The 27,271-nt window shown below is 47.6% G+C and overlaps 1 protein-coding gene and 1 long non-coding RNA gene across 4 annotated transcripts in view; one reads left to right on the forward strand and one right to left on the reverse strand.

Moving 5' to 3' along the window:
• Positions 1-9,100: 9,100 nt before the first annotated feature.
• Positions 9,101-10,871, reverse strand: LOC111092119. Its single transcript, XR_005377512.1, has 2 exons — positions 10,300-10,871; positions 9,101-9,219 (listed from the first exon to the last, which is right to left on the reverse strand). It is a non-coding gene; the product is annotated as an uncharacterized LOC111092119 (long non-coding RNA).
• Positions 10,421-27,271, forward strand: part of OVOL2 (ovo like zinc finger 2) — a 31,021-nt gene continuing 14,170 nt past the window's right edge. The window contains exons 1-4 of one of the 3 annotated variants that reach the window (XM_038571523.1): positions 10,421-10,782; positions 11,443-12,270; positions 12,907-13,127; positions 26,222-26,411. In XM_038571523.1, the coding sequence (XP_038427451.1) occupies positions 12,171-12,270; positions 12,907-13,127; positions 26,222-26,411 (511 nt within the window). In that variant the 5' untranslated portion in view covers positions 10,421-10,782; positions 11,443-12,170. Of the gene's footprint in view, positions 10,783-11,216; positions 12,271-12,906; positions 13,128-24,920; positions 25,192-26,221; positions 26,412-27,271 lie in introns of those variants that run through there. The other 2 variants (XM_038571522.1, XM_038571524.1) reach the window with 2 other exon arrangements.

Consider the following 27,271-nt stretch of genomic DNA (forward strand, 5'->3'; position numbering starts at 1 on the left):
TCTATACTGGATACTCTTTCTAGATCTAAATATGCATCCCTCCTTCATTTAGTAGCCAAGAATCTTGAATTCTCTCTGCTGGTTTTCTTGCATCCTTACTTTCTGCTCATGCCTTTAGCCATGCAGTCCTCCCTCTGCCTGTGTACCTTCCCCAGACCTGCTCAGACCAAGATCCCTGGGACCTGCACTCCCTTGACCCTGTCGGCCACATCCACCTTCCTAAACCTCTGCCAACCAGGATGACTGGAGTCAGACAATGGCTCACACCCAGGCTGTCCACATCCTGGCTTGATTTTACCAGAGAATCCCTTTTATTCTCCATCTTCCCACCTCTAAGATGATGATAATAGTAGTATATACCTTCTTCAGTATTTATTCCTATGGAACAATCCACCCCCAAATTGAGGAATTTGAAACACTGTTTATTATCTCCTATGGTTCTGAGGATTGATGGTCTCAGGTGGGTGGCTATTGTTGGGGTCCCTCAAGAGGCCACAGTTAGATGGTGCCCAGGGCTTGGGTTGCCTTCACTTAACTGTCTGGCCCTAAACTGGGGTGGCTGGAGTAGCTAGAACTGGTCAGGTATTTCTCTCTCTTTCTTCATGTGGCCTCCTCTGTAGCTAGCCTGAGTTTCTTCTCAGGATACTCGGACTTTTTATCTGACAGCTTGCTTCCCCCAGAGTGAGCATTCAAGAAGACAGGAAGTGGAAAGCTTAAACTGTAGCAGATATTTTTCTTTCATTATAAAAAATATGAAAAGGAAAAGTTGTAGGAATTACTTTGGTTGCTCAAGTTTGTCTTCAAAGGCCATGCTCTTTCTTTTTGCTCTGCTAACATTGGCATCTGGGCTTTCAACATCATGTTGGTATCCTCATGGTCACAAAATAGCTGCCACACCTCCAGACATCAAATCTGAGCAGGGTTCTATTTAGCACTCATTGGATGAAACTATATGTCACATGGCCAGAATTACCTGAAAGGGAGCCTAAGAAAGAGATAATGGAGCTTGGTACGTTACTGTGCCACACAATATTGGAGGTCCATTATCAAGGAAAAGTAGGGAATGGATATTTAGTTGACAAAAATGGTGCCAGATTATATCGCCCACATTTATGTGTGTAGGTCATTGTTGGGTACATGGTGGGTGGTAGATGTGAGATGGTGGCCATCAAGGATTGGGAAGTCAGGACTCCAGGTCACCTCTACTAAGGGACGTTTCTTACTCTTCATCTTGTAACAGAATTAACAACCACATCCTCTGCCCAACAATACCCAGTACAGACTTTTATCAAAGCACTGAGGGTACCTGGCTGGCTCAGTGAGAAGACCATGTAATTCTTGATCTCAGGGTCATGAGTTCAAGCCCCATGTTGGTCATAGAGATTACTTAAAAAAATAATAATAATTTGGAAGGCACTAGGACTCAGTTTTTCTGTCTCCTTTTTCTAGATTGTGACCCTTTGAAGTCAGGAACCAGGGTTTGTTCACTTTGGGTCCTCATCACCTAACACAGGTTAGGGAAATGGATGTGATACTGAGTTACAGGTTTGAGGAAAGTTTTGAGGGCAGAAGGCCTACTTAGGAAGAGTGAGGGAAGTCAGAGAAAGAGAAAACAAATCAGAAGAAACAATCAGGATGAGTCAAAGTTTTCTTGAAAAACAGGAACATAAGGGATATTAGCACATAAAATTACTTTTGCTGATTCTGTAAAAAGAATAATAAAAAAAGATACAGAAAGTGGTTAAAGAAAATCGAAATGAGGAGTAAGCACAAAAGGAAGGGAGAAAAGAGAGGGAAGAAGGAAAGGAGGGGAGGTATTTGTTTCATGGGGCGGCTATAACAAATTACCACAAATTTGGTGGCTTAAAACAATAGAAATTTATTCTTTCATAGTTCTGGAGTCCAGAAGTCTGAAATCAGTATCCATTGGCTAAAATCAGAGTGTTGGCCGGGCTATGCTCCCTCAGGAGACTCTAGCCCTCTTGGAGGGTCTGGTGGCCATTGGCATTACTCAGCTGTGACCACATCACTCCAGACCCTGCCTCTCTGGTCACATGGCTTCTGCCTCTCTTTCTGTGTGACATCTCTCTGTCACTCTCCTATAGGGACACTTGTGATGGCATTTAGGCCCCCACTCCAGATAACCTAAGATAATCTCCTCATCTTAATATCCTTAATGTAATTACATCTGCAAAGTCCCTTTTTCCAATAGTATCTCATTCTGGCTTCCCGGGATCAGGGCATGAATTTCTTTAGGGTCGGGAACATTTTTCAGCCTGCTGCAATTGAAGAGACAAAGGAAGAGGAGAGAACATGACTGTGTCATCCTCCCTCCCCCACTTGAAAGGCCACCTTCTTTCAGAACAGTATTGCCCCCAAATCATTCTTTCAGCCATTATCTGTAGGATTTTAGCTCTACGTATGCCACACCTATGTCATCATATGGTGGCCACTAGAATGGGCTACTCACATCTCCGACTACAGGGAGGTGGTCAGCCTTGGGTTCCCACTGCTGCTCTCTGAAATCCATCACTGCATTGGGGGTTTGGCCATGCTTCCCATGGCTTGTTTCAGCTGGTGTCACATGCAACTGCATGAAGGGAGAAGAGGGGTCACTCAGGTTAGAGAGGAGGGCAGAGGTCCAGGATCCAGAGAACAGTGAGGACCCTCTGCTAGAGGTAAGGGAGGGAGAATAAGATGGCTTTGTGGCAAACCCCTCACATTGGGATGGACCTTTGAGTCAAAATAAAGACAATAAAATCATGTCACATCGTCTTCCACCCTGGTTTGTGGATCTGGATTTATATATACCTATAAGCATCTTAAGAATATTACATTGGTAATTTTTAAAAAGAATATTATTTATTTGTTTATTTATTTGAGAGAGAATGAGAGTAGAAGCAGAGGAAGAAGGAGAAGCAGGCTCCCCACTGAGCAGGGAGCCCAGATATGAGGCTCAATCCCAGGACCCTGAGATCGTGAACTGAGCTGAAGGCAGTCGCTTAACCAACTGAGCCACCCAGGCATCCCTAGATCAGTAACTTTTATAGTGATAGTCAATTCACTCCCAAGTCATCCATTTACATTTATATTTTTGTGGTACCCAAAATGATAGAGATTGGTTGTTTCACATGTATGCAATTAATTTACTTGCCCTCTGTCTCACAGAAGTAAGCTGAAAAGTGACTGTGGTCTGGTGACTTGGAAAACCAGCTTGCAGTTTATTGGGAAAGAACACATTGCCTTTTCCATGAATCACGGGAGTATAGAGAAGGAAGGCAGTGTCATTTAAAAAAATGTTTAGTTGAAATTCTTGGCAGCAAGTGAGAATGCATAATTCTAACCGGCTTAAGCAAAAGAAAGAGACCAAGATAGAAGAATTTACTTGACCATTAGACTTGCTCCAGGCAGGCATAGGGCCAGGACTATCATGAGAAACTCGGTCTCTCTCCCATCTCATTGCTTTGCTCTCTCTGTGTTGGCTTCAACGTCAGGCAGCTCCTGGTGGCAAAGGTGGCTGGCTGTCCTGGGCTCCTATCCCATCCTCTCTCAACCTCAGGGAAAGGGTCTCAGTTTGGATCTCTTATGTCTGCCCTTGAAGCAATCACTGTGGCCAAGGTGAAGGTTCTAATTAGCCAGGTTAGATTCCCGCCTCCCACAGAAAGGGTGGAGTCAGCCTGCCCAGAACTGCATGTTCAGTTACTTGAAGAAGGCAGGTGAAAACACCAGGTGTCCTCCTTAGGTTGACTCTTCCCTTCCCCACACTCACAGATGTGCCTGGGACCAGGGAGAACTCAATAGTGTGAAAGATACACTGAGACCTTGTTCTCAGAAAACTCAGTGTGTTTACAAATTGAGTAACCCACAGGCAAGGGGGTGCCTGCCCCAACGGCACATCCCAAACCGACTGGGAGCCCTGATGGGTGGACTCACTGCTGGTTTCTGCTGAGCTCAGGATGCACATTCTTGGCATCATAGTGCATCCCTAATGAGGGGCTTAAGACCAGGGGTTCCTGACTTTTCTAAACCTTTGTTTTCTCTCTTGTGAAATGGGTACAAAATGAGCATTTCTCTCTCACAAAAGATTGTCTAGTGAAACAATATGTCTAGGGCATATTACCCAGTGTGTTGATCAGAGAAGGCATTTGATTAACGTTGGCCATTCTTATTTGAACAATAGGCAAACACTTCCTACAAACACATTCGCAAATCTGATTCCATTAGATTCTCATAGTAACCCTGTGCAGTAAGTGAGAGACACATTATTTTCCCATTTTAGGGATGCTCAAAGAATTTTAGGGAGGCTCAAAGAATTTAAATGATTTTGCCATATCCTTAGGGCTTCTCAGTGGCAGAGCCAGTTAAAGCCAAGTTGTTGGCTTCTCCATGCTACCCCCGTTACCCTCAAATCACAATGCTGACCAAGAGAAAGTAGGGATGCCTAAGGACAGCCTTCCAGAACAACACAGGCTATTCATGCCAGTCATCGTAGTCTAGACCAACCCTGACCAACAGAAATACAAAAAGAACCACAGATGTAATGTTAAATTTTCAAGTTGCCGCACAAGAGTCAAAGCAAAACAAAACAAAAACCCCAAATAACAAACAAACAAACAAAATAAGTGGAAGTTGATCTAACACTAATATTTTATTTAACCCAATATATCCATGATATATCATTTCAATGTGTAAATCAGCATACAAAACTTTTTTTTTTTTTTTAATCTGGGACTTCTCTATTACATGCATTACATGCATGTCCTTTTTTTTTTTTTTAAGATTTTATTCACCCATTTCATGAGGGACACACAGAGAGAAAGAGATGCAGAGACACAGGCAGAGGTTAGAAGCAGGCCCCATGCAGGGAGCCCGATGTAGGACTCGATCCCAGGACTCCAGGATCACGCCCTGGACTGAAGGCAGTGCTAAACCAGTGAGCCACCGGGCTGCCCAGTATACAAAACTATTAACGAAATATTTTAGATTTTTTTTCACAGTAAGTTTTCAAGATCTGGTGTGCATTTAACACTTACAGCACGTCTTTGTTCAGATCAGCTACCTACATGTGACCAAAGGGTGGTTTTGTTTTGGACAGAGGCAGACAAGGCATACACTAGAGTTCCAGAAAAGCAGGAGTATGAAAGACAGGGAACTAGGGGGAGAGAGATGTGGATTTTGCCTTAATGGGTTTAACAAGTACCTTGCAAATTAGACATTTAAAATAAGCACACGTATTTTGTGCATTAGTGTTGTTTTTATTCTGAATTACAGTGAAGCGGGGATGATGAGACACCATAATCCTGTCCTGGATTAGAGGACGACCAACCAAAGGTCTTTTTTTTTTTTTTTTTAAGATTATTTATTTATTTATTCATGAGAGACACAGAGACAGAGAGAGAGAGAGGCAGAGACAGAAGCAGGCTCCACGCAGGGAGCCCGACGTGGGACTTGATCCCGGGCCTCCAGGACCACACCCTGAGCCGAAGGCGGGGCTAAACCGCTGAGCCACCCGGGCTGCCCCAACCAAAGGTCTTAATGCTGTCCGGGGGACAATGCCAATTACAGAATAGATGAGCCAATATGTGGCAACAGAACCCACTGTAGCTAGTTGAATCAGAAAAACAGTTCATTAAAGGATGTTAGGTGGCTCTTGGAACCTCCAGGGCACCAGAGAATCCATCAGTCTCGGAAAGGAGAAGCCTGAAACAGTTCCTGGCTTCTCCAGTAGGGGCTCTGTCGTTGCCATTTGTAGCCCAGAGCACCTGAGCTCCTACCATCCTCCCCGAGCACCCCAGCACAGAGCACTGGACATGGCCACACAGACCTTCCTTCCTAAATGGAGTCTGTGGGTATATCCCAGTTGTAGAAACTGAGTCACATTCTTGTAGCCCGTAGCAAGGGGGTCTGGAAAAGCTATTTTCTGGCAAGTGAGACTCGTAACAGAGAACTACCCAGAAGTCAAGGTGAACAAAGAATATTGGGTTTCCTCAAGCACGGTGCTTGTCCACCACGCCAGTTACTCTGGTTTTCTCTTTTATTTTTATTTATTTATTTATTTAAAGTAGGCTCCATGCCCAACATGGGGCTTGAACCCTGAGATTGAGAGTTGCATGCTCTACCTACTGAGCCAGCCAGGAGCCCCTGGTTTTCTCTTTTAAAAATTATTGTGAAATACATCACACAGACAAGAGTGATTATAATATATGTACATGGTTAAATAATAATAATGATTATTCTTATCCTCCCGGTTGAGGAAAACAGCATTATTAGTACTATGGAACCGCTGTCCCTATTTGTCCCTCCCTAATTTTATCTCTCTTTCCAAGTGACCACCACTATCCTGACTTTTGTATCATTTTCTTGCTTTGCCTGTTGTTTTTTTGAGATTGAGATATAATCGACATATGACAGTTTATTAGTTTTAGGTGTTTAATGTCATGATTTGATACACGTATATTTTGCAAAATGATCACCATAATAAGCTCAGTTAATAGCGCCACACATAAATATATATCTTTTTCCTTGTGATAACTTTTAAGATTTACTCTCCCAGCAACTTTTGACTTTTTTTAAATTAAGCTTTTTATTTTGAGATCATGTAGATTTACATGCAATTGTGTACCTTTCATTCAATGTCCCTCAGTAGTAAATTTTATAGCACTAGAGTAGAGTATCACCAACCAGCAGGATATTGACATTGAGACAATCCACAGGTCTTTCTCAGATTGATAGTTTGACTTATACTCATTTGTGTGTGTGTATGTGTAGTTCTATACACTTTATCACGTGTGCAAGCTTAGGTATCGACTGCCACAGATCCTGAACACTTCCAGCACAAGGGTCCCTTATGTTGCCCTTTTATAAATCCTTAATTTCTGACAACTAACCAGTGATCTTTTCCCCAATTTTATTACATAAATGGAATCAGATAATACATAACCTTGGGATTGCTTTTTTTAACTCAGCATACCTCTCTAGAGACTCTTCCAGGTGGCTGGTTGGTGCTTAATGGTTTTAATGGGTGCGTTTGAATTCCTATATCAAGATATTGTTTACTTTCACTTTTAAAAATATTTTATTTATTTATTCATGAGAGACACAGAGAGAGGCAGAGACATAGGCAGAGGGAGAAGGAGGCTCCCTGTGGGGAGCCCAATGTGGAACTCGATCCCTGGACTCCAGGATCACGCCCTGAGCCGAAGGCAGAAGTTCAACCACTGAGCCACCCAGGCGTCCCTACTTTGATTCATTTTTAATAATAATTTGAATCTTATAGCACAATTCTTCTGTAACTTGCTTTTTAAAAAAAATATTTAATTTATTTATTCATGAGAGACACACAGAGAGAGGAGAGACATTGGCAGAGAGAGAAGCAGGCTCCACTCAGGGATCCCTATGCGGGACTTGATCCCAGGACTCCAGGATCATGCCCTGGGCCAACTGCAGATGCTCAATTGCTCAACGGCTGAGCCACCCAGGCATCCTTGTAATTTGCTTTTTTTCATTCAACAATATGTTTTTGAGATTTACCTTTGTTAATGTGTGGGCCACTCATTTCCACTGGATGCATTTATCACAATATATTAATCCAATGGGTTATGGATGGGCATTCCAGTTGTATTCAGATTTTTATTTCCAGTTGTATTCAGATTCATCATTCACATGAATGATGCTACTGTGAATATTCTTGCCTGTAATTCTAGGGGCAAAAGTGCAAGACTTTTTCTAAATTTAAAAAGTTGGAGTTTCTGGCTTATTCAATATGTGCATGTCTAATTTTACCAGATAAAAATCCAACTCTTTCCCAAAATGTTTGAATCAATCTCTACACCTATTAGCAATGCATTAATTTATTGTTCTTACATCCAAAGCGACACTTAGCAGGAATGGCAAACCTTTTAATTTTGGCAGTCTGGTAAACATGAAATAGAATTTCATTATCATTTTAATTTGCATTTCCCTGTTTACTAATGAGATTGAGCATCTTTTTATATGTTGATGGTCATTCATGTTTTCTCTTCTGAAAAATGCCTGTTCATGTCTTTTGCCATTTTTCAAAAATGTTTCTTTTTCTGACATTTGAATTCTTTATGTTATCTGAATTCTGATCATTTATATGCCAAATGTGTTGCAAAATTTCTCTCAATTTATGATTTAGTTTGTCATTCTCCTTACTGTGTCTTTTGATAAATGGTCATTCTTAATTTTTCCACAGACAGATTTATAAATTTGTGTGTGTGTGTGTGTGTGTGTGTGTGTGTGTGGTTTGTTCTTTGTGTCTTAAGAAATTCTGCTCCAGGGTAGGGGGATGGGTAACTGGGTGATGGGCATTAAGGAGGGCACTGATGTAACAAGCCCTGAGTTGTTATATGCAACTAATCAATTACCGGACTCTACCTCTGAAACTAATAATATGGCTATATGTTAATTAATTGAATTTAAATAAAATAAGTTTTAAAAAATAAAAAATTCTCCATGTGCATCAATTGTACTTCAATAAAAATAAAATTCTGCTCTAAGTTATGATCATAACGTTATTCTCCGTTACCTATCTATCTATGCATATGTATACACATACACATTTAAACATTTAATCCACTGGAACTTGGTATGTGTGTGCATTATTCAATTTCCTTTATTTTTCCCCAAATGGATAATCTATCATTTCCATTCCACATCTCTCCCCACCCTTCTGCAATGCCCTGTCTCATAAATCAAAAGTCCACATGTGTGTAGTGTGTTCCTGGGCTCTCTACTCTTGTGCGGTGGTCTAGCTGTGCACGCTATTTTAATTACTATTGATATCTGATAGAGTGAATCTATACACCTTGTCCTTCAGGAGTCTTTTGGCTATTCTTTCACATAAGCTTTAGAACAAGTTTGTCAGATCTCCGAAAAAGATCTTTTTTTCAAGTATTAAATCCACAGATGACTTTGGAATGTTGTTGACATTCAGAAATGCAATTGACACACAGATTTTCTATAAAACAACCTTACAAAACTCTCTTATTAATTCTAATAATTTGTCTCTAGATTCTTCTGTTCCCCATAAAGCTAATCATACTGACTACAAATGAGGAGAGTTTTGCTTTTTCCTTTATGATCTTTATATTTTTATTTCTTTTTCTGTCTTCCTCTATCCATAAAAAACTCGGTCGGTCTCATGCGAAGTGGAGTGTTGAGAGTAGGTAGCTTGGTCTTGTCCTGGGGTGCTGCCTCCTACAATTTTTGTAAAAATTGATCAAGCTGTGTACTTATGATTTGTACATTTTTAAAAACACTTATATTTTGGTAAAAACTAAAAAACAAAACAAAACAAAACTTTTTTAGGACCATTTCCCCATCATCCTAACCTCTCCTTACCCACTAAAGATACCACTGAGCAGGTTTGTACCTGTCTATTTTCTATCTGACTACACATTACTGGAGAAAAGAAGTCTTAAGTGAGAACACCCATACCTATTTCCATGCATTTGAAGACCTGCCAGGGGGAGGGGGCACAGGCAGAGTCTCAGCACCCCCAGAGGGAAGAATGCAGAGGAGAGATGGAAGTGCAGGCAAACAGACTTCCACAAAGCAGAAGGAAAAGCTTTCTAACAGAACTGTTGCCTAACCAGAATAGATTTCTTTTTGAAAAAGTAAGCTCCCGGCACTGTAGGTATTCAAAGAGGGCCGGACACATCCCCACTAAGGACTCTAGAGAGGGCCCCCCCCCACACAACTGGTGGAGAGGTGAGGGACAGGCTGTGGGCCAGATCAGGACTGCTGTCTCTTTCAACCACCAGCTTTGAGGTTTTTAAAGAATTGAGCTTATTTCTTAATCTACTTTTAGGGAATGCTCTATTAGCTCCCCATAACACTTAGAAAAGTAACCCTAAAATAAAGAAGAGTCAACAAAAGCAAAACATAGAAAATATTAATACTGATAAATCCCTCTCGAGTCCGATCAAGGAAAAAAAAAAAAAAAAAAAAAGAAAGAAAGCTAACACATTAGAATTCCTTTCTCCCAAAGAAACAGCCAGCAAATATCAAGGTAAGCGTGCAAACAACCGTCGTAGAAAAAAGTGTAGTTATTTTTTTCATCCCGAATATCCTAAACGATGCACTGCTTCTTGATTTTCTAGCCTTATATCCTGTCATTTTATACTTTTTTCAGATAAAGGACAAAGTGGTCAGGCATTCATTGATTTGAAATCCAATAAAAGAAAAAAAAATGTTAATGGGGTTGACTGCCTTTTTCACAACATGAGCAATTTTGAAGAAGGCAAGTCTTAAAGATTTTTATGAGATGGGAGTTACTTCTGTGATTTCGTAGTTTTCTCTATTTTACTTTCACTCAACCAATTTCTAGAAATTCTTCAGTTTGTTGGTAGATAAAAATACGTTCTGATTCTCCCATAAGCTGCGCCATCAGCCTCATAGACTAGAAAGAAGCCTCGCTTCCTCGTGCCGCTAGAGAAATGTCTTCCTTCACCGGATCAAAGTCTGTTTTCTTCTTCGTTGATTGTTCTCAGAAAATCTGGAGTCCAGACAGGCTTGAGCCAGGAGAGGGTGACCCCTTGAGGGCGGACCCCGCGGCAGGGCGCTTCTCTTCCCTTCTCAGACCCAGGAGAGCTGCGCCCCCTCTCCGCGCGCGGGGAGAGGACTGAGCTGAGCCGAGAAATCCGTTACCAGGCTGCTGTGTCCCCAAGGGCCATTCCAGCGCGGAAGAGGACCGGGCGAACCGCTGTGTTGATCCTCGGCCCTGTGGGCTGGGCGCGCGGCGGGTCAGGTTACAGACAGGTGAGTCCGGCGGCAGGGCGAGCCGCGGGCGCCGGGGAACTCCGGGCTGGACGTGCCCCGCAGTCCCCGGAGGGGTGCGCCCCCCGCCACGGCGGGGTCACAGCTGCGCATCCCCGGGCGCACCCGAGCAGGGGCCGAGAGGGACCGCGCGCGCGCCCCACGAGCCGGCTCTGCGGCTCTGGGAAACTTGGCATCTTTCTCTTACCAACTCCTCTTCCTTCTCTCCCAACTCCCCCTCCAGGTATAAAGACAGAGAGGAAAGCCAAAGCCAAAAATAAATAGCTCTGCAGCCACCTCCCCAGTAGCAGCCCATCTTCACTTTATTGGGAAACGGATTCCCAGCCTCGGGATTTGGGGAGCGGGCGGTTAGGGGGGGAGACCCTAATGGGAGGGGGTAAGGGTGAGAGATTTGTGACGAAGCCGCGTTTGTATAACATGCCCTTGGCTTTTGTTTCCATTGTGTGTTTATTTGGGGGGTCGGTGGGGCTCTTGGGGTGGTAGGTCTTGGGGTGGCAGCTGCTTTTTCCTAGATTGTATGGCACAAATCGGTAATAACGACGTGTTCTAAAGCTGCCGAACTTTAAATCTTATTGTGTTTATTTGGGGGGAGTGTTGTAAATGATGGTAAGCTGAAGCCCCCCAAAACCCCCCCTTTACCAGATCAGAGTCCTGGAGAGTCTCTCTGCCGCCTCCACCTTCCGCCCGCCGAGCTTTCAACTAGCCGGGGAAACCATCTACCAAGTCCGGAGGGACTGAGCCATTTTCTTGATTGCCTGTCGGAGACAAATCCACCTGGGGGCGGGGAGGGGGGTGCCACTGGCAGGAAGCTCCAACTCTTCGGATGGATGCCCCGGGAGGCGGGCCTGGGGACTCACCTCTAAGAATTTGCCCTGGGGTTCCTGTGAGGGGGACCGGAGCAAGAGGCTGATTTAAAAAAACGTTCTTCCCTTTTTAAAAAGGGGAGGGGGGGAAGAATCAGACGTTAAATTCTTTTGCAAACATTCATGCCTAAGGAAGGGCTGGAACAGGCAGCCCCGGCCGCCGGAACCGGTCGGACAGGTAGCGAGCTTGTTGACACCGTTATGTTGCAGGGCGCATGCTCACTCCCAAGTTTCCTGGTGCCTTTTCTATTCCACCTTATGAAACTTTTTCCTCGGCGTGGTCTCACCCGCGATTTAAGGCATAGGTGTCGCCGAGCCTGGAGGCTGGGAGTCGCCGGGCGTGCGGGGGAGAGGCCTGGGCCGCGGCGCGGCGGGGGCTGGAGGGAGAGGGCCAGCGAGGCGGGAAGGTGGGCTCTGGCCGCCGGGAGCCGGGCACCGAGCCCCCGCCGCAGCCTGTAGCGGGGAGCAGGGGAGGAGGGGGCCGCCGGCCGCGGAGGGGGCCGCACGATGCCCAAAGTCTTCCTGGTGAAGAGGAGGAGCCCGGGGGTCTCCGTCCGCAGCTGGGATGAGCTCCCAGACGAGGAAAGGGCAGACACCTACATCCCAGGTGAGCGCCGCGCGGGGGCCGGGCCTGGGCGCGGGAGTCCCGGGGTGGGGGCAGGGGGCGCCGGGTCCCCTCGGCTCCTCGGCGAGGGCTGGGCTCCCCACCGCATGCCCCCCTTTTGGGGTGGGGGAGGTCCCAGGCGCGGGAAGACCGAGTGAGGGGCTGGAGAACCCGCGACGCCCTGCGCCCCCTTCCCCCTAGTGGGCGCCCGTAATTGCCCGGCGGCGGGACCGTTGACTGCCGCGCGGGCCCAGGTGGCCCAGGACGGGAGACTCAGCCCCGCGTCCTCACGGGGGTGCACCAGGATCCGCCAGGCCCGCGGGCTAGGTGGGTTGAGTCAGACCCCGGCCCCCCAGCCCAGGGAGAGGAAACTTGGCGCGCGGGGCCCCCCGCCGCCCCGGGCCCTCGGTTCCTGGTGGGCGCGGGGACTGGGGCCGCGGGGCCGCGGGGCCGCCCCTCCCACCCGGAGGCCGAGCCGGGATTCGCTCGCCCACTCCCGCGTGTTGCCCACTTGGCCGGGTGCCCAGGTCCAGGGCGGGGCGGGGCGGCGGCGGCGGCACCGCCCGCAGGTCAAACTGCCGCGGACGCCGGGGCCTGACGCCGCGTGTCTGTGTCGGGGCGCCGCCCCTCCCTCCGCAGTGGGCCTGGGCCGTCTGCTCCACGACCCCCCCGAGGACTGCCGCAGCGACGGCGGCAGCAGCAGCGGCGGCGGCAGCAGCAGCGCGGGGGAGCCTGGAGGCGCAGAGAGCAGCTCGTCCCCGCGCGCCCCCGAGCGCGAGATCCCCGAACCCGGCGACGCCGAGGGCCCCGGCGGACACCTGGCGGCGACGCAGCGCCCGGGCGCCAGGTCGAAAATCAAGGTACGGTGTCGACTCTGCCCGCCGCCACCTCGTGCCACGCCCTGGCGTCGGGCTCCCGGAGCGCGCGCCCCTCCCCTCCCCTCCCCGCCGCGCCCCCGCCGCCCGCGCCCCCCGCGCCCAGCGCACCCTCCGCGCCGCTCCTGCACCTGCTTCTGGGTCTCGGGCGGGGCGGCTCCGCGCGTCCTCCCGCCCGCTGGGTGGCGGCGGCCCGCGCCGCTGGGCCTGGAGGCCGCCTGCCCCGAGGACCCGGGCCCGGCTTCCTGCCTCCGGCAGCCCCTGTCCTGCGTGCGGGGCCGGAGGAATCACCAGGCCGTCGGGGTTCCCGGGTGCGGGCAGGAAGGACCAGGCTCTCCGGGATTCCGGTCCCCGCGGCGCCTTTCCCAGCGCTCGGCGGAGTCGGTGCACACACCTCCTGGCGTTCTGGGGGCGGGGGCGGGGGCGGCAGTTCAGGTCGGCACACGGTGGACCCCCCCCCCCCCCCCGGAACAGCGGTCCCCACTGACGAGCACCGAGTGCCCGTTACGCTGGAGGTCTGTGCGGGCACTTTGAATTTGTCACATCTCTCGACTTCTTGAAGTGAATTGATGGATAAAGGGGCTCAACCGCAACTGCCTCTGCGCCGCCCCAGGTGGTGTTTGTTACCCTCCATGATCATTCTTTCGTACCCCGCCCCCCGCCCCTCCTAGAATTGTAGGCGACATCTTATGGGACATCACCTGGCTTTACTGGGGAGAACTTCCGTGTTCGTCTGCTCAAGTGAATCCGCTACCCGCAAGATTAGGGAATCCCATTCCACTGATTTAGTCAGCTGGAGCCGGGCCGTGGTGTTTTAGGAATCACATGATCCCATTTCCTAGCCTGGCGGGACTCCGCGGGCTCCAGGCCCTGGGTGGGGGGCGATCATTCCTGCGCGCGCCGGGACGGCCCTGGAGCCCTGCCGCCGGGGCGGGGGGCGGGGGGTGGGTGGAGGAACTCTGGTGTTTGCTGTGGATTGGGTAAGACTAGGTTACTTTTCCTGGGCGAGGCTATCCCTCCCTGTGCATATTCCTGGTTCCCGGGGTTTGGCTTGGGGGCGGACTAAAGGTGCATTTGGTTTTGAATTGAGGCTAAAGGCTGGAGCAGAAATCCCCAGGAAAGACCTCTTTAAAGGTTGCTGCGGCGCACGGTGCTTGGTGTTAAGTGTGCTGCTGAGGTTCAAAGTCAGCTGGCCTGAGGCTTTTCTGGGCCAGATGGGGTTAAGTGGGAGGGGACAGTTTGCCCGGGGCTGGTAGCTCTCCCCTCCAGGAAATTCTACAAAGTGTCCCACTTGCATATTTATCACCAGGCTGGAAGGACAATTGCAACGTTGTTTTGGGATTGACTGTTAGTCGTTTTGCTCCTCTGTCCCCCAACTTCCCAGATTACCCCGGGAAGAAAGCGGCAGGAGAGAAAGATCCAGTCCCTTAATTAACGTTTTAGAAGCTCTCTCGTCCCAGGCAAACAGTGCCATTGGAGCCCTGGATTAAAGGAATAAATAAATCACGACCTTATTTCTAGGATCTTGCCTACATGCTGCCCCCAGGACCAGGGGTGGGGGGCGTTTGCTCTGTGACCCTATTAGCACAGCTTCCGGAGAAGTTTTATTTTGTTCACAGAGGATGTTTAGATTCCTTTTCCCTCTCAGCCTTCATCCATAAATGGGAGACATCTTGGTATTAAGATGCTCCAAGCTTCCAGAATTATCATCTATGGTATTGGCTGTTTTCAAATGATTGTCCAAATTGCCTGTGACTTAGCACATTGTGTAATTTTAGAGTTCTATACAAAACCTGCTGTTCCCAAGAATTAGTTTCTTGAGGCACCTGGGTGGCTTAGTTAGGCAGCTGCCTTCCGCCCGGCCCGGATTGTGATCCTCGGGTCCTGGGATGGAGCCCTGCACTGGGCTCCCTGCCGCCCAGTGGAGAGTCTGCTCTCTCTGCCTGCAGCTCCCTCTGCTTGTTCTCTCTCTCTCTCTCTCTCTGTCAAATAAATAAATACAACCTTAAGAAAAGAACATTAGTTTCTTAACTGGAAGAAAAGGAATGCCACTCCAGGATGAGGCCCATATATTGATGCATAATGACTAAGTTGGAATGACTTCAAGACACTCACTGAGCTGTTAGTTCAGGGGACTAGGGGAGGAGCAGGTTTGAGCCAGTGCCCCCCCAGAGAGAGGCATCCTCCCATCTAACTATTCTGGAGCATCTGCTGTGTTCAAGGAGATAACGTTCCCAGCCTGGTCGGTCTAGAATCATCTGACTGTAGCAGTTAAGCCCCTAGGCTCTGGCTTTGTCACTTAGCTGCATGACCTTGGGCAAGTTGCTAATCCCGCTGGGCCTCAGTTTCTTTGTCTGTGAAATGGGAATAATAATGACACCTACCTCATAGAGTGGTGAACATAATAAATGAATGAAGAAGGGAACGTAGTAGGTGCTCATTAACTCTAGCTAGAATTTTCCGGCTTGGTGGGGAGACACAAATATTAATTATTAACTCTGTTACAGCAAAGGGGATGGATGCTAAAGCACACACAAAGATGTAATAAATTATGAGCTAGGGAAGATTTCTTGGTGTAGATTTGAGGGCAGTGGAGAAGGGGGGAGAGGCAGGCTTTGCCCAAAGGTTAAGTAAGTAAAGGACTTCAAACTCTGGTGTCTGAAGATGGAAAATCCACCTGCTGGAGTTAGAGGGAAGTGTGAAAGGTGGGGAACTAGGACAGGACAAGATGGTGAAGGGGCTAAGCCAAGAGGTGTGGCTGCCCCTTCATAGGCAGAACAGGGATTCTGGAAAGGTTTGAAGAAGGAGGACCTCAGTTGGGTCCATTCTCCCAGCTGTGTTAGGGATACATTATCGGTCCCGAGTCTTAGTTCCTGGACCTGTTGCATGGAAAAGCAATGGAACTGACCTCTCAGAAGGGTTGGTTAGGTGAAATAAGGGGTGCAGAGTGTCTCGCACTTCTGTGCATGTGTAAACCGCCAGGAGGGAATTAGCTAACAGTGATGTATGGCAGGTTTCCGTAATGTCCAATATGTTGTTGCCTATGGTAGGGACACGGGATTTGCCAATCTGGCTGTGCTGGTGAGTGGATCTAGGAAGGAGTTGTAGGTGCTGGTTAGGAAACTGGCCTTTTCGAGCCTATCTGCCTTTTGACTGCCTCAGGGCAGTTTGCAAAATCGCCTCTTTACTCCTGAGAACTCCGTAATTTTCCAAACAGATTGAGGTGGAGAGATTGTGTATATCTAAGAAGGCAGTAGTGACAGGTCCAGGTGGCTCTAAGCCTTTCTTGTGCTGGTACCATTTGCAGGACTCCAGCTGTGGGGTAGAGACCCCCCAGAAAATCTGATCACCATTGCCCTGCCTTTGAAGATTTATTAGAAACTAACTCTGAAGTTAAATTAGGTAGTTGATGGATATTTTTTCCTTCCTGTCTCCCTTTTTCCCCTTCTATTCTCTTCCTTTGGCCTCTCCCAAGGATGCTTCAAAAGGAACTGAGTATAGAATTCCTTCTAAAATAGTTTTGGTCTTCTACCTGGCTCTGTAGTCCAGGTCTTTGAGTCATGCCAGACATAGGAACGTGCAGTAGTCTTTTTTTTCTTTCTTTCCGTCACTTATCACTCAGCCCCAACAACCATTTAAACCGTGGCTGTTCCTGCCCATCCACCCGGCACCCATCCCAGACACATGATTTTGAGGTACATCTCAGTTATCATATTATTGCAACCATAAATACCTCAGAATGTGCCTGTAATAGGTAAAGGCCAAAATACCTGATCATACATTCACAGCGATGTTCACATTGCTAATCGTCTCGTAAATTTTTTTTTTTTTTCTTTCAGTTTGCTGAATCAGGTCCACACAGTGTCTAATATTGTAATTGATTGACATGTCTTTCAGGTCTCTTGTAATTTGTCCATGTTTCCTCCATCTCTTTTCTGTGTCCTTACAAGCTAATTATTAAAGAGATGAGTAATTTTGCCTGGAGAGTTGCTAACAATCTGGATTTTGAGGAATGCATCACATCAGAATCTAATGCTCCTTGATCTGTGTCTTCTCTAAATGGGTAGTTGGTTCTGCAGCTGCACTATCCACTACGGCAGCCAAAATTACATGTGACTATTTAAATTTAAACTAAGCAAAATTAAAAATTAAGTTCCTCAGTTGCACAAGCCACATTTCAGGTGCCCAGTGACCATGTGTGACCAGTGGCTTACTGTATTGGACAGTACAGATTAGAACATTTCTATCAATGCAGAAAGTTAAATTGGACAACACTGCTTTAGATATTTGATCAGGTATATTCATTTTAGTTCAAAAGTGTGTCGAGGGGGGAAGGTCAACTATTAACATCAAGAAGAAAACAATATTTGGGTGTCTCCTTGTGATTGCAGCTATTGATACTCGGTCTAATTATTTTAGGTTATTAGGGGTTGTGATATTCTGTCCTTCATTTCTGAGCTGATAATCTTGTTTAGAGATATACTTCCCTTCATCTGTTGTTTGGTTCCCAGTAAGACAGTTCATTTAGGAAAGGCCAAATAAGATTCCCTGTTTACCAGTTTTCAAGCTAACCTGTTGATTCACCAGAATTCTACAGCAGTGGCCAACTTGTTTATTTTTAAAACATTGTTGCGAATCACGGATTTAAGCAGTTTTTAAAAACTCATCCATTTGATATTTGGAGGAGAATATAAGCTCTGTCCCTAAGTCCTTGCCTATTGTCTTTTTTCTCCTGAGACTGAATTGGATGCCCCTCACCCCCACCCCCATTATAACTCACTGACCATGTGCCTGACATTTGGCTGACCAGACTCTTCTTCTTGACTCTAGACCTACCGACGGCAGGGAACATTCCTACCGGGCTTGTATCCCCAGCACCTGGTACAGTAATGTCTGACTCATAGGAGGACATAGGTCAACATAGAACAGAAGTATAGGCGGAGGAGCCAGTACTCCCTGGATGTCAATAACACATTTGGAGGAAAGTGGGAAGTAAGAAGAGAACATAGGGGATCCCTCGGTGGCTCAGCCGTTTGGCCCCTGCCTTTGGCCCAGGGCATGATCCTGGAGTCCCGGGATCAAGTCCTGCGTCAGGCTCCCGGCATGGGGCCTGCTTCTCCCTCTGCCTCTCTCTCGCTGTGTCTATCATAAATAAATAAATCTTTAAAAAAAAAAAAAAAGAAGAGAACATAGATCTGGGAAATATCTAGAATAGGTGCTCAAAAAAGACTAAATTAATTAATAAAAGGGGGAAAAGGAATAGGAGAACTATGTAACTGAATTGCACTGGCTTTTCATTTGAACACAGGTGAAGTAGGTTTAGTGGCAGACAACAGAATCCATTGTAGTTAGCTCCAGCTGAGCCTGGTTAATGATAGGTTAATAAATGGACTAAAGATAGACCAGAATATAATCCCAGAGCCACACTGCAGAACCGGCCCACCAAGGAAGCTACACTTACAGCCTCTCTGGCTGCCTGCTCCTGCATCACACTGCTGCTGCCAATGCAGAGTATAGAGTAATTGCCATGCATCTGCCTCTGCCCTATTAACTCAGGCCCAAATACAAATCTCCTGATAGTGCATCCAAGTCATATCTAAAACCTATAGCTACAGGGGAGTCTGGGAAATGTAGTTTGTAGCTTTTTAGCCTCTGTAGTACAAGAAGGTCCACCAGAAGAAGTAGGAATAGATGCCTTGAAGAGTGTCCATCCAGCGAACCGTTAAAGCTTGTGTGGTCCAATCCCTTCATTTTCAAGGAATGAAGGGGAAAACCCAGAGAGGTTTCATTGAATTTGGCACAGTTTTTAGTAGCAAAACCCCACCCAAGGATCCTCACTGTTTTAGGGTTGTTGTATTACACTGTGGGGGAGGTATCTTTGACTATTTAGCCATTAGCCTTGACAGTCTGACTTGAAGCTGTTTCTCACCATGATATGAGAAACAGTAGGATTTATCCCCTCTCTCTCCCCCATATCATGTCCAGACCCATGGACCTGTCCAGGGGGGTGTAGGCCTGAGTTCTGCGGACAATAGGCCACACCCAAAATTTCAGTGTGGGCACCTACAAGTCATGTAACCTACAAGGGCAGGTTAGATCTCTTGGAGCCTCATTTATTTTCTGGATTATAGGGACATGTTCTCTTCATTATCTCTGCATTTGAGAAGGTTCTCCATTCTACCCTATAGTAGAGTTGTGAATCCCAAAGAAGTGGCACATGGAGCAAGAGGGGATTTTTTTTTTTCCCAAGGGAATCGGGCAATATGCTTAGCATGTTTGTTTGTTTGTTTTAAGTAATCTCTGTGCCCACCATGGGGCTCCAACTCATGACCCCAAGATCAAGAGTCCCGTGCTCTACCAACTGAGCCAGCTAGGTGCCCCTAGCTTAGCATGTTTTAATGCTGAAGCATACAAATGTGTCAGTGGAAATCTTATCCAAATGGCCACCACCTTCACAGTACTCTCCCACAGGAAATAGGACCATTAATAATTTAATAAACTTGTCTGGTGGAAGCATCAACAGAAAATAAAGGATTTTTTTTTTCTTTAGAAGTTTGATGGGTAAGTGACCTTAGCCAGCTTGGAAGTTGGTCAGAGGGCCAGCTAAGGTCCCTACCTCCCCAGACACTCCTTCAGTTTTCGGCAGCCCTGATACAATGATTGTTTTGTTTTTGCTGCAAAGACCTGTTTTTTTGGAAGAACTAGAGGGGAACCTTGTGTGTTTTTTAAAATGAAAGTCAAGATCCTGCAGAAAACAGAATAGCAAGCAAGAAAGCACAAGCCATGTAGTTAGATAATCACTCGGCCTCTCTTCATCTTTCCTGCCCTGAATTAATCTCCAGACCTATGTCACCTCCCACCATCCATTTCATTAATAAGCTTCTTTCGAAGTGTTAATTTTGGATTAACGGTGAAGCTTTTCCAGAAGGTAGCGTGGTGTCTATACCACCCCCAGTAGGTCTGGAACAGTACCCTATAATTAAACACATTAGTAATTTCCATATCAAAACACACGAATATTGACACCAAATGGGATGAAATCTGCATAGCTCCACGTCTGCTCGCGTCCAGTTTTATCTCCAAAGGGAGATACGTGAGACTGTTGGTTTTCAGAGCTCTTTGGATTTCAGGGTCATGGGTGAAGGACTGGGGGTTGTCCGCTCATACTGAAGATCAGTTCCCCTTTTTTCCATCAGAGAGAGAAAACTCAAAAGGCCAACAGAGAAACAAGGGATTCAAGGGATTTTGACCAATTATCTTTTATTAGGATCACAGAACTTTGGAGGTGGTCGAACTCTAAGAGTTATTGACCTCCAGGTCCTTTTTTTTTTTTTAAAGAAAAGATTTATTTATTTTATTTGAGAGAGAAAGAGAGAGAATGAGTGGGAGGGGTAGAACGAGCTATAAGCAGACTGCACTGAGCATGGAGTCTGGCTCCTGGTGACCTCAGGACCCTGAGATGGTGACCCTGCCTGAAAGCCGAAAGGGAGTTCGCTGCTTAGTTGATTGTGCCACCCAGGCGCCCCCTTGAGGTCCTTTTAAAGTAGCCTTTCTTTCTTTCTTTCTTTCTTTCTTTTCTTTCTTTCTTTCGATTGGGGGGAGGGGGAGGGAGGGAGGGGGAGGAGGGGGGGGGAGGAGGGAGGGGGGGGGAGGAGGGGAGGGGGGAGGGGGAGGGAGGGAGGGAGGGAGGGGGAGGGAGGAGGGAGGGAGGGGGGAGGGGAGGAGGGAGGGAGGGGGAGGGGGGGGGGGGAGGGAGGGAGGGGAGAGGGGGAGGGAGTGAGCTGGAGTGGTAGAGGCGGAGTGATGAGGGCGGTTATGTAGGAGGAGGGTAGGGAGGGAGTGGCGGGGGGAGTGGGTTCGGGATGGGGTGGGCGGCGTTTGTTTATTCTTAGTTTGATTTCGGGTATTTTTGTTGGTTTTTTCTTCTTTTCTTCTTCTTTCTTTCTTTCTTTCTCTTCTTTTTTTTTCTTCTGTTTTCTTTGTTCTTTTCTCTTCTTTCTTTCTTCTTTTCTTTCTTTCTTTCTTTCTTTCTTCTTTCTTTTTTCTTTCTTTTTCTTTTTTTAAGGTTTTATTTATTTATTCATGAGAGACACAGGCAGGGGAGAAGCAGGCTCCATGCAGGGAGCCCGATGTGGGACTCTATATCGGATCCCGGGATCATACCCTGAGCCAAAGGCAAACGCTCAACCGCTGAGCCACCCAGGCATCCCCCATTTTATCATTTTTTAACAAAGTAATCTCTACACCGAATGTGGGTCTCGAACTCATGTTCCTGAGATCAAGAGTCTCATGCTCCACTGACTGAGCCAGCCAGGCACCCTGCCATTTTATCCTATTTATATGTGGGAAATTGTGGCTCAGGGATATTCCATGACATCACGCAAATCGGTGATGGCAGGTGTAGGTTTTACTTGATCCTCAGCATCCCTTGTCTGTTCATTCCATTCTCATTTTGTAACTAAGATGCCCAAGATGTAACTAGTTTGGGTCTACTACTTGGAAAGTAGTATAACAAGGTAAGATTGGTTAACCTTATTTTGAACTTTTAGGGGGTCCGGTGTTAAGTATAAACCTCTGTAGACATTGCAGAACTGGCCCAGTGAGCCAACTTGTGACCCGGGGAGGGATTGCTGGTGCTCTGACCCATGGGATGTCATTCCAGACATCAGATGTGCTGTCTGTATCCTTTGGCCCATCCTGGAAGAGAACCTTAGGAAACGTGGCAGGTCTGGTGCTCTGGAGAGAATGTAATACATTTCTTATTATTCAGTTCCCTATGGCTCTTTCACAAATAACCCCACATTTCGCAGCTTAATTTATCATTCTGTATTCCAGCTCTGTGGAATGACTGGGCTTAGCTGGGCCATTCTTGCCTGCTGTTTCTCTTGTGGTTGTGGTCAGATGGCAGCCGATTGGAACCCTCTGGGGGTTTGACTGGCCTGGATCACGTGTCTGACAGCTGATAACTGTTTCCTTTTGCTAGCTGCTTTAATGATATGGTTCTACCGTCTTGATAAAGCCCCTATTCATGGACATAGAGGTAGTTCCTGGTCTTTTGCTATTATAGACAGAATTTTTGCCATTACAGATATGTGAAATACACTCTGGAATAAATCTCACATTTAGGAATTTGTCCTATAAATATTCCTTCCTTTCCGAGAATTGAAATAGTCTGGCAGAAGCTGACTTCATCAGCCATGGTCTTTTGCCATGTAATTAACCTTATGTCTTTCAATAGGGCCCTTTTAAGGTTTCAAATATAGTTTGTTGATGTCTGGATGCTGGATTGTCATAGAGAGAGGGACGTGGCAAACAGTCCTTCATGGGTTGGAGGGTGCACCTTGGGGAAATTCCCTAATGAGCCCCCTGGTGCTGGCTCAGTTTTCTATTCTGTGCAATGGAGATATACACGAAGGTGGAGAAATGGAAAAATTGCCTTTGTTGAAGCACACGTGGGGAGTTTCTATTTTTGTTCCGAGAAAACCAGAGGAAAACTCTCCCTGGGACTGGGGTGGGGGTGGGGGGGAGGCTTAGTTCCCAGTCTCCTCCCCTGTTCTCATGTTCTCCCCTGTGTAAAAAGACTTTGTGTATCATCTTGGTCAGATGATCCATTGGCCCTGCACCTCCCTTAAATTGTCACTAACCTCCTTTCTTTTCTTTTCTCTTTTTTTTTTTTTTTTAAGATTTTACTTATTTATTCATGAGAGACACACACACACACACACAGAGGCAGAGACACAGGCAGAGGGAGAAGCAGGCTCCATGCAGGGAGCCCGACATGGGACTTGATCCCGGGACTCCAGGATCACGCCCTGAGCTGAAGGCAGATGCTCAACCGCTTGAGCCACCCAGGCGTCCCATCTCTTTTCTCTCTACCCTTCAAGATGTTTTTTTTCAAACAAAATAGTGCCAGTGATTGGAGGTTTTCATCTGGGGCTATAATAGAAGGTATCCATTTTACGTGTAGAGCATTTTAAAAATAGGAATTGACCAAAAGGCTTCAAGTCAACAGGAGTTCGGGTTTGGACTGCAAGTTTGCAAGTCCTTGAGAATGTTCTGCAGGAGTACAGGTCTAGCTTTCTCCATGATCGTAATCAAATTACCTGAGTCGGTTGTCTGTGTTCTGTTTTATTAGGCACTCACCAGCTCTCAGTGACCTTTCTCCTGTGTAGACTGGCCTTGAGAAGCTCCAGGTATATTCAGTTGCCAAGACTTGGATCATATTTAGTCTTATTTATTTATTTATTTATTTATTTATTTATTTATTTATTTATTTATTTATGAGAGAGAGAGAGAGCGAGCACGAGCACGATCAGTGGGGAGGTGCAGAGGGAGTGGAAGAAGCAGACTCCCTGATGAGCAGGGAGCCTGATGCAGGGCTGGATCCCAGGATTCTGGAATCAGGACCTTAGCCAAAGGCAGACACTTAGCCAGCTGAGCCACCCAGGTGCCCTGGGTCTTATTTAGTCTTTTCACATCCTTTAAAGGGCTTCAGTCCCCAGAATGGGGACTTTTGGGCAAGGCGAAGACCTGCCCTGACCTGGTGACAGAAATAGGAAAGCCTTGGGCTCATCTGGGTCTCCCTCAGGATGAGTGCCAGGCCCTACACCTGTGGGCTTGCAGGGCAGAGGTGGGATGTGAGCAGTTGGAGGCCGAGGATATCTAGCTACCACTCAACAACCCAACTCCTCTGTGCCTTCTCATGCCCACTCTGCCTTTTGAATAGAGCTGAGTTTCTTTAGAGCCCTGAGGTAGAGCCCCACAGAGGATACTACCCTCTCTTCCTTAACTACTTTCTTGGGCTCAGGCTAGCCCTATGGAACCACGCACAGTCCTCCGTTTCCCACTGCCCTTTTCTGGAATTACTCTTTGCCATTGTCATTCTCTTCCTCCTCATCTTTGCCTGGCTAAGGGGCTCACTTCCTTGGAAGCACCTGCCCTCACACCCTCTACATGTGCAGTAGGTCCCTCTCTGAGTTGTCCATTGTCCAGATGTCGGTGGCCTTTTGACCAGTCTGCTACCCCAATAGACTGGCAGTGTCTTGGGGACAAGTCATCCTCGTGACTGTACTGCCTCCAGCTCTGAGCACAGGGCCTGCTGCCGATTGGGCACTCCATATGCCACCTGAGACACGTTAAGCTCCATGCAGATGAAGAGGCCGACTGAGTAACTGTGTTCTGGGGTCTTTTGCCTTCCCTGAGTCTCTTTGTATTTTGCCACTTGTGAGCCACTGCCCATCAACGTTCTTTTATGCACCAGCCCAAGTCTGAGCTTGGGGCATGGGGAGCAGGAATGTGCACAAACACTTGCTAACTTCTGCAAAAGGCATTTAGTTGAGGAAACAAGAAGAATGCTGAGGAAACATCTGTGCATGATGGAACCCTCTGGAACGAGTGGAATAAAGTACCAAACTGTGTGTGGGCCAGTACTTGAGCCTCACGTCTTCAGTACCATCCATGCCATAGTGGCCCCTCCTGGGAGCTGGTTAGAGACACAGCATCTAGACTCCAGCACACCTCCTGAATCAGAACCTGCATTTTAACAAGACCCCCAGGGAATTCATGCACACACCAGGGTTTGAGGGCCCTCATCTGAGGGATACAGACAACAGTTTGGGCAAGAAGCTGCAGTAGTTGGAGAAGCTGCATCAGGGAGGGAACAGTTGAGCTGGGTCTTAGTGGGGGGGGAATACTGAGGGGGAAGGGAAGCAGAAGGGTGTTGGTGGTGATGGAGGTGTTGAGGCAGGCAATGACCAACTCTTTCTGTTAATGATGTGTGTATGAAAATAAGGTTATTAGGCCCTTTTGTAAATAGCAGAGCAATTGGATCAAGCTTCTAAAGGATTTGATTTGGTAGCTTGGAAACCTTTGATGAATATATAAGATCTGGTGTTTTCACCACTTACTTATAGATTCCTTTTTCTTCCTTAGAGGCCGCTAACATGGTCGAGGGAACATGGGACCAGAAGCCCAGGGCCTGGGGTTTGGAAGCTGTGGGATGCTGACCAAGGCTCTTTCCAAAATGATCATTTTGTTTGTTCATACTCCGGTGGGTTAGAAGCTGAAGCATGGCCCGGCAAGGCAGTTCTACCCTGGGAGGAGTGGCCGGAGCCACTTAGGGGCTGGCAGCCATGGGCTAGGTTTTAGCTGGCTCCTCAGTGCCTCTCTGAGTGGCCTTGCCCTCCACATGGCTGCTTGGACTTCCTCGAAGCATCGGATGCCTTACATGGCAGCTGGCTTCCAAGAGGGAATGTGTGGAAACTTTAAAGTCTTTTTTGTGTTGGTTTTGGTTTTACAGAGAGAGCAGAATGTGCATGAGCTGGGGGAGGGGGCAGAGAGAGAAGGAGAGAGAATCCCAAGGAGGCCCCATGTTTGCTCAGCAGGGGGCCACAAGGAGCCGTCTCAATCTCACAACCCTGAGATCATGACCTGAACTGAGATCAAGTCGGATGCTCCACTGACTAAGCCACCCGGGTGCCCCAGCTGCTAAGTCTCTTAAGACCTAGAATTTACACAGGCCCTGCCCAGATCCCAGGGGAGAGGAAATGGTTTCCATCTCTTGATGGATGGAGCAGCATGCAGGCAGGGAGGAGGGAATTGACTGTGTCTGTCTTTGGGGACTCTGTAGGATAGGCTCCCCGACGTCTCCAGGACCTGGACTCCTTTCTGCTCTTCCTCCTCAGCCCTGCCTCCTCTCAGTCGTCCAGGCTGGCTGCTGGAGCTCTAGCCAGCAGGAAGGAGTAAAGGAGAATGAGGGCACCACCTTCCCCCATGGAAGGAGTATATTTCATTAGGGACTTGCTGTCAGGCTGGCAAGTGTAGACATTTAGCTGGGGGCTGTTGGACCCAGAAATCAGAAGTCTATTCTGAGGAAGAAGGGGAGAATCAATGCTGGGGAAAGCTGCCGGTTGTTTCTCTCGCCTTCCCCAAAGCCAAGAAGACCCTCTGGGAAGTGTTAGGAGTCAGGAACCCCAGGCTGGGCAAGCCTGGAGACATAGGGAGGTGCACTCCCAGGCTGAGCCCACCTGGTGTGCTCACTCTGCACCAGGACCCTCACCCTCTCTCTCTCCCTGTCCCAGTTCACCACAGGCACGTGCAGCGACCCAGCGGCCCACAACTGTGAGCTGTGCGGCAAGGGCTTCCGCCTGCAGCGCATGCTCAACCGCCACCTCAAGTGCCACAACCAGGTGAAGAGGCACCTGTGCACCTTCTGTGGCAAGGGCTTCAATGACACCTTTGACCTGAAGAGGCACGTCCGCACGCATACAGGTGAGGAAGGGGGCGTGTACTCCGCGGTTGCTTTTGTCCTCCTGGCCAATGGAGTTCCTGCTCCTTCACCACCAAAGAACCAGATGGAGAGCATGGGGCGGTATCGAATTTCAGGAAAGATTGAAGGCTGGGGGCATTTGAGGCCAGCACCTCTGGGCTCACCTCCTGGTTGTGTCAGCACCAGCTGAGTCACCTTGTGCCCGGCAAGCCTCTTTTCTGACAGTTTTCACCTCTGTAAGATGTGGTAATGGTCCAAGTTCTAGGACCACTCAAGACAGATCACTGGCTGGGAGTGTTCTGAGGATTTGTGAAGTTGGACGCAAGGCTGGGGGCATAGCTCAGCCCTCATCCAACTGACTGCTAGTGTGGGTTCTCATGCCACTGGTGGTGTCTTCTGCCCCTTTGTTGGGATGCAAGCCTGTCTCAGAATGATTTCCTAAGAGCTCAAAAAGAGAAGGAAATGTTCGGCTCGTATGTGAGGCTGGCAAGTGTCTTCCTCCCTTCATTCCTTGCTCAGTTTCCTGACTTACAAAGCGTGGATCTGGGTCCTTACCAGCTCAGTTCACAGAGAATCCTAGAGGTGCCCATTGATCTCTCTCCCAGCCCTCTGACTAGTTAAGGCCTCTTTAGCTGTCATTTGGAAACATCTGGCCTCTAGGCTGCCCTTTGAGGTCCACAGTTCCTCAAAGGCTCTCCTTTGAGGCCCACTTGAAAAGAGGGCTCTTTGGAGGATAATTCTAAGGATGCCATTTCCTTGCTGAAAATCTCCAACTCTGGGCGAGATGAAATCCAGACTCCTCATCTTGATGGGCTTCATGTAAAGCTCCTTACAATCTGAGTTGCATCTTCAAATCCCCGTC

This window comes from Canis lupus, chromosome 24, assembly GCF_011100685.1.
Source record: "Canis lupus familiaris isolate Mischka breed German Shepherd chromosome 24, alternate assembly UU_Cfam_GSD_1.0, whole genome shotgun sequence".
Taxonomy (NCBI): domain Eukaryota; kingdom Metazoa; phylum Chordata; class Mammalia; order Carnivora; family Canidae; genus Canis; species Canis lupus.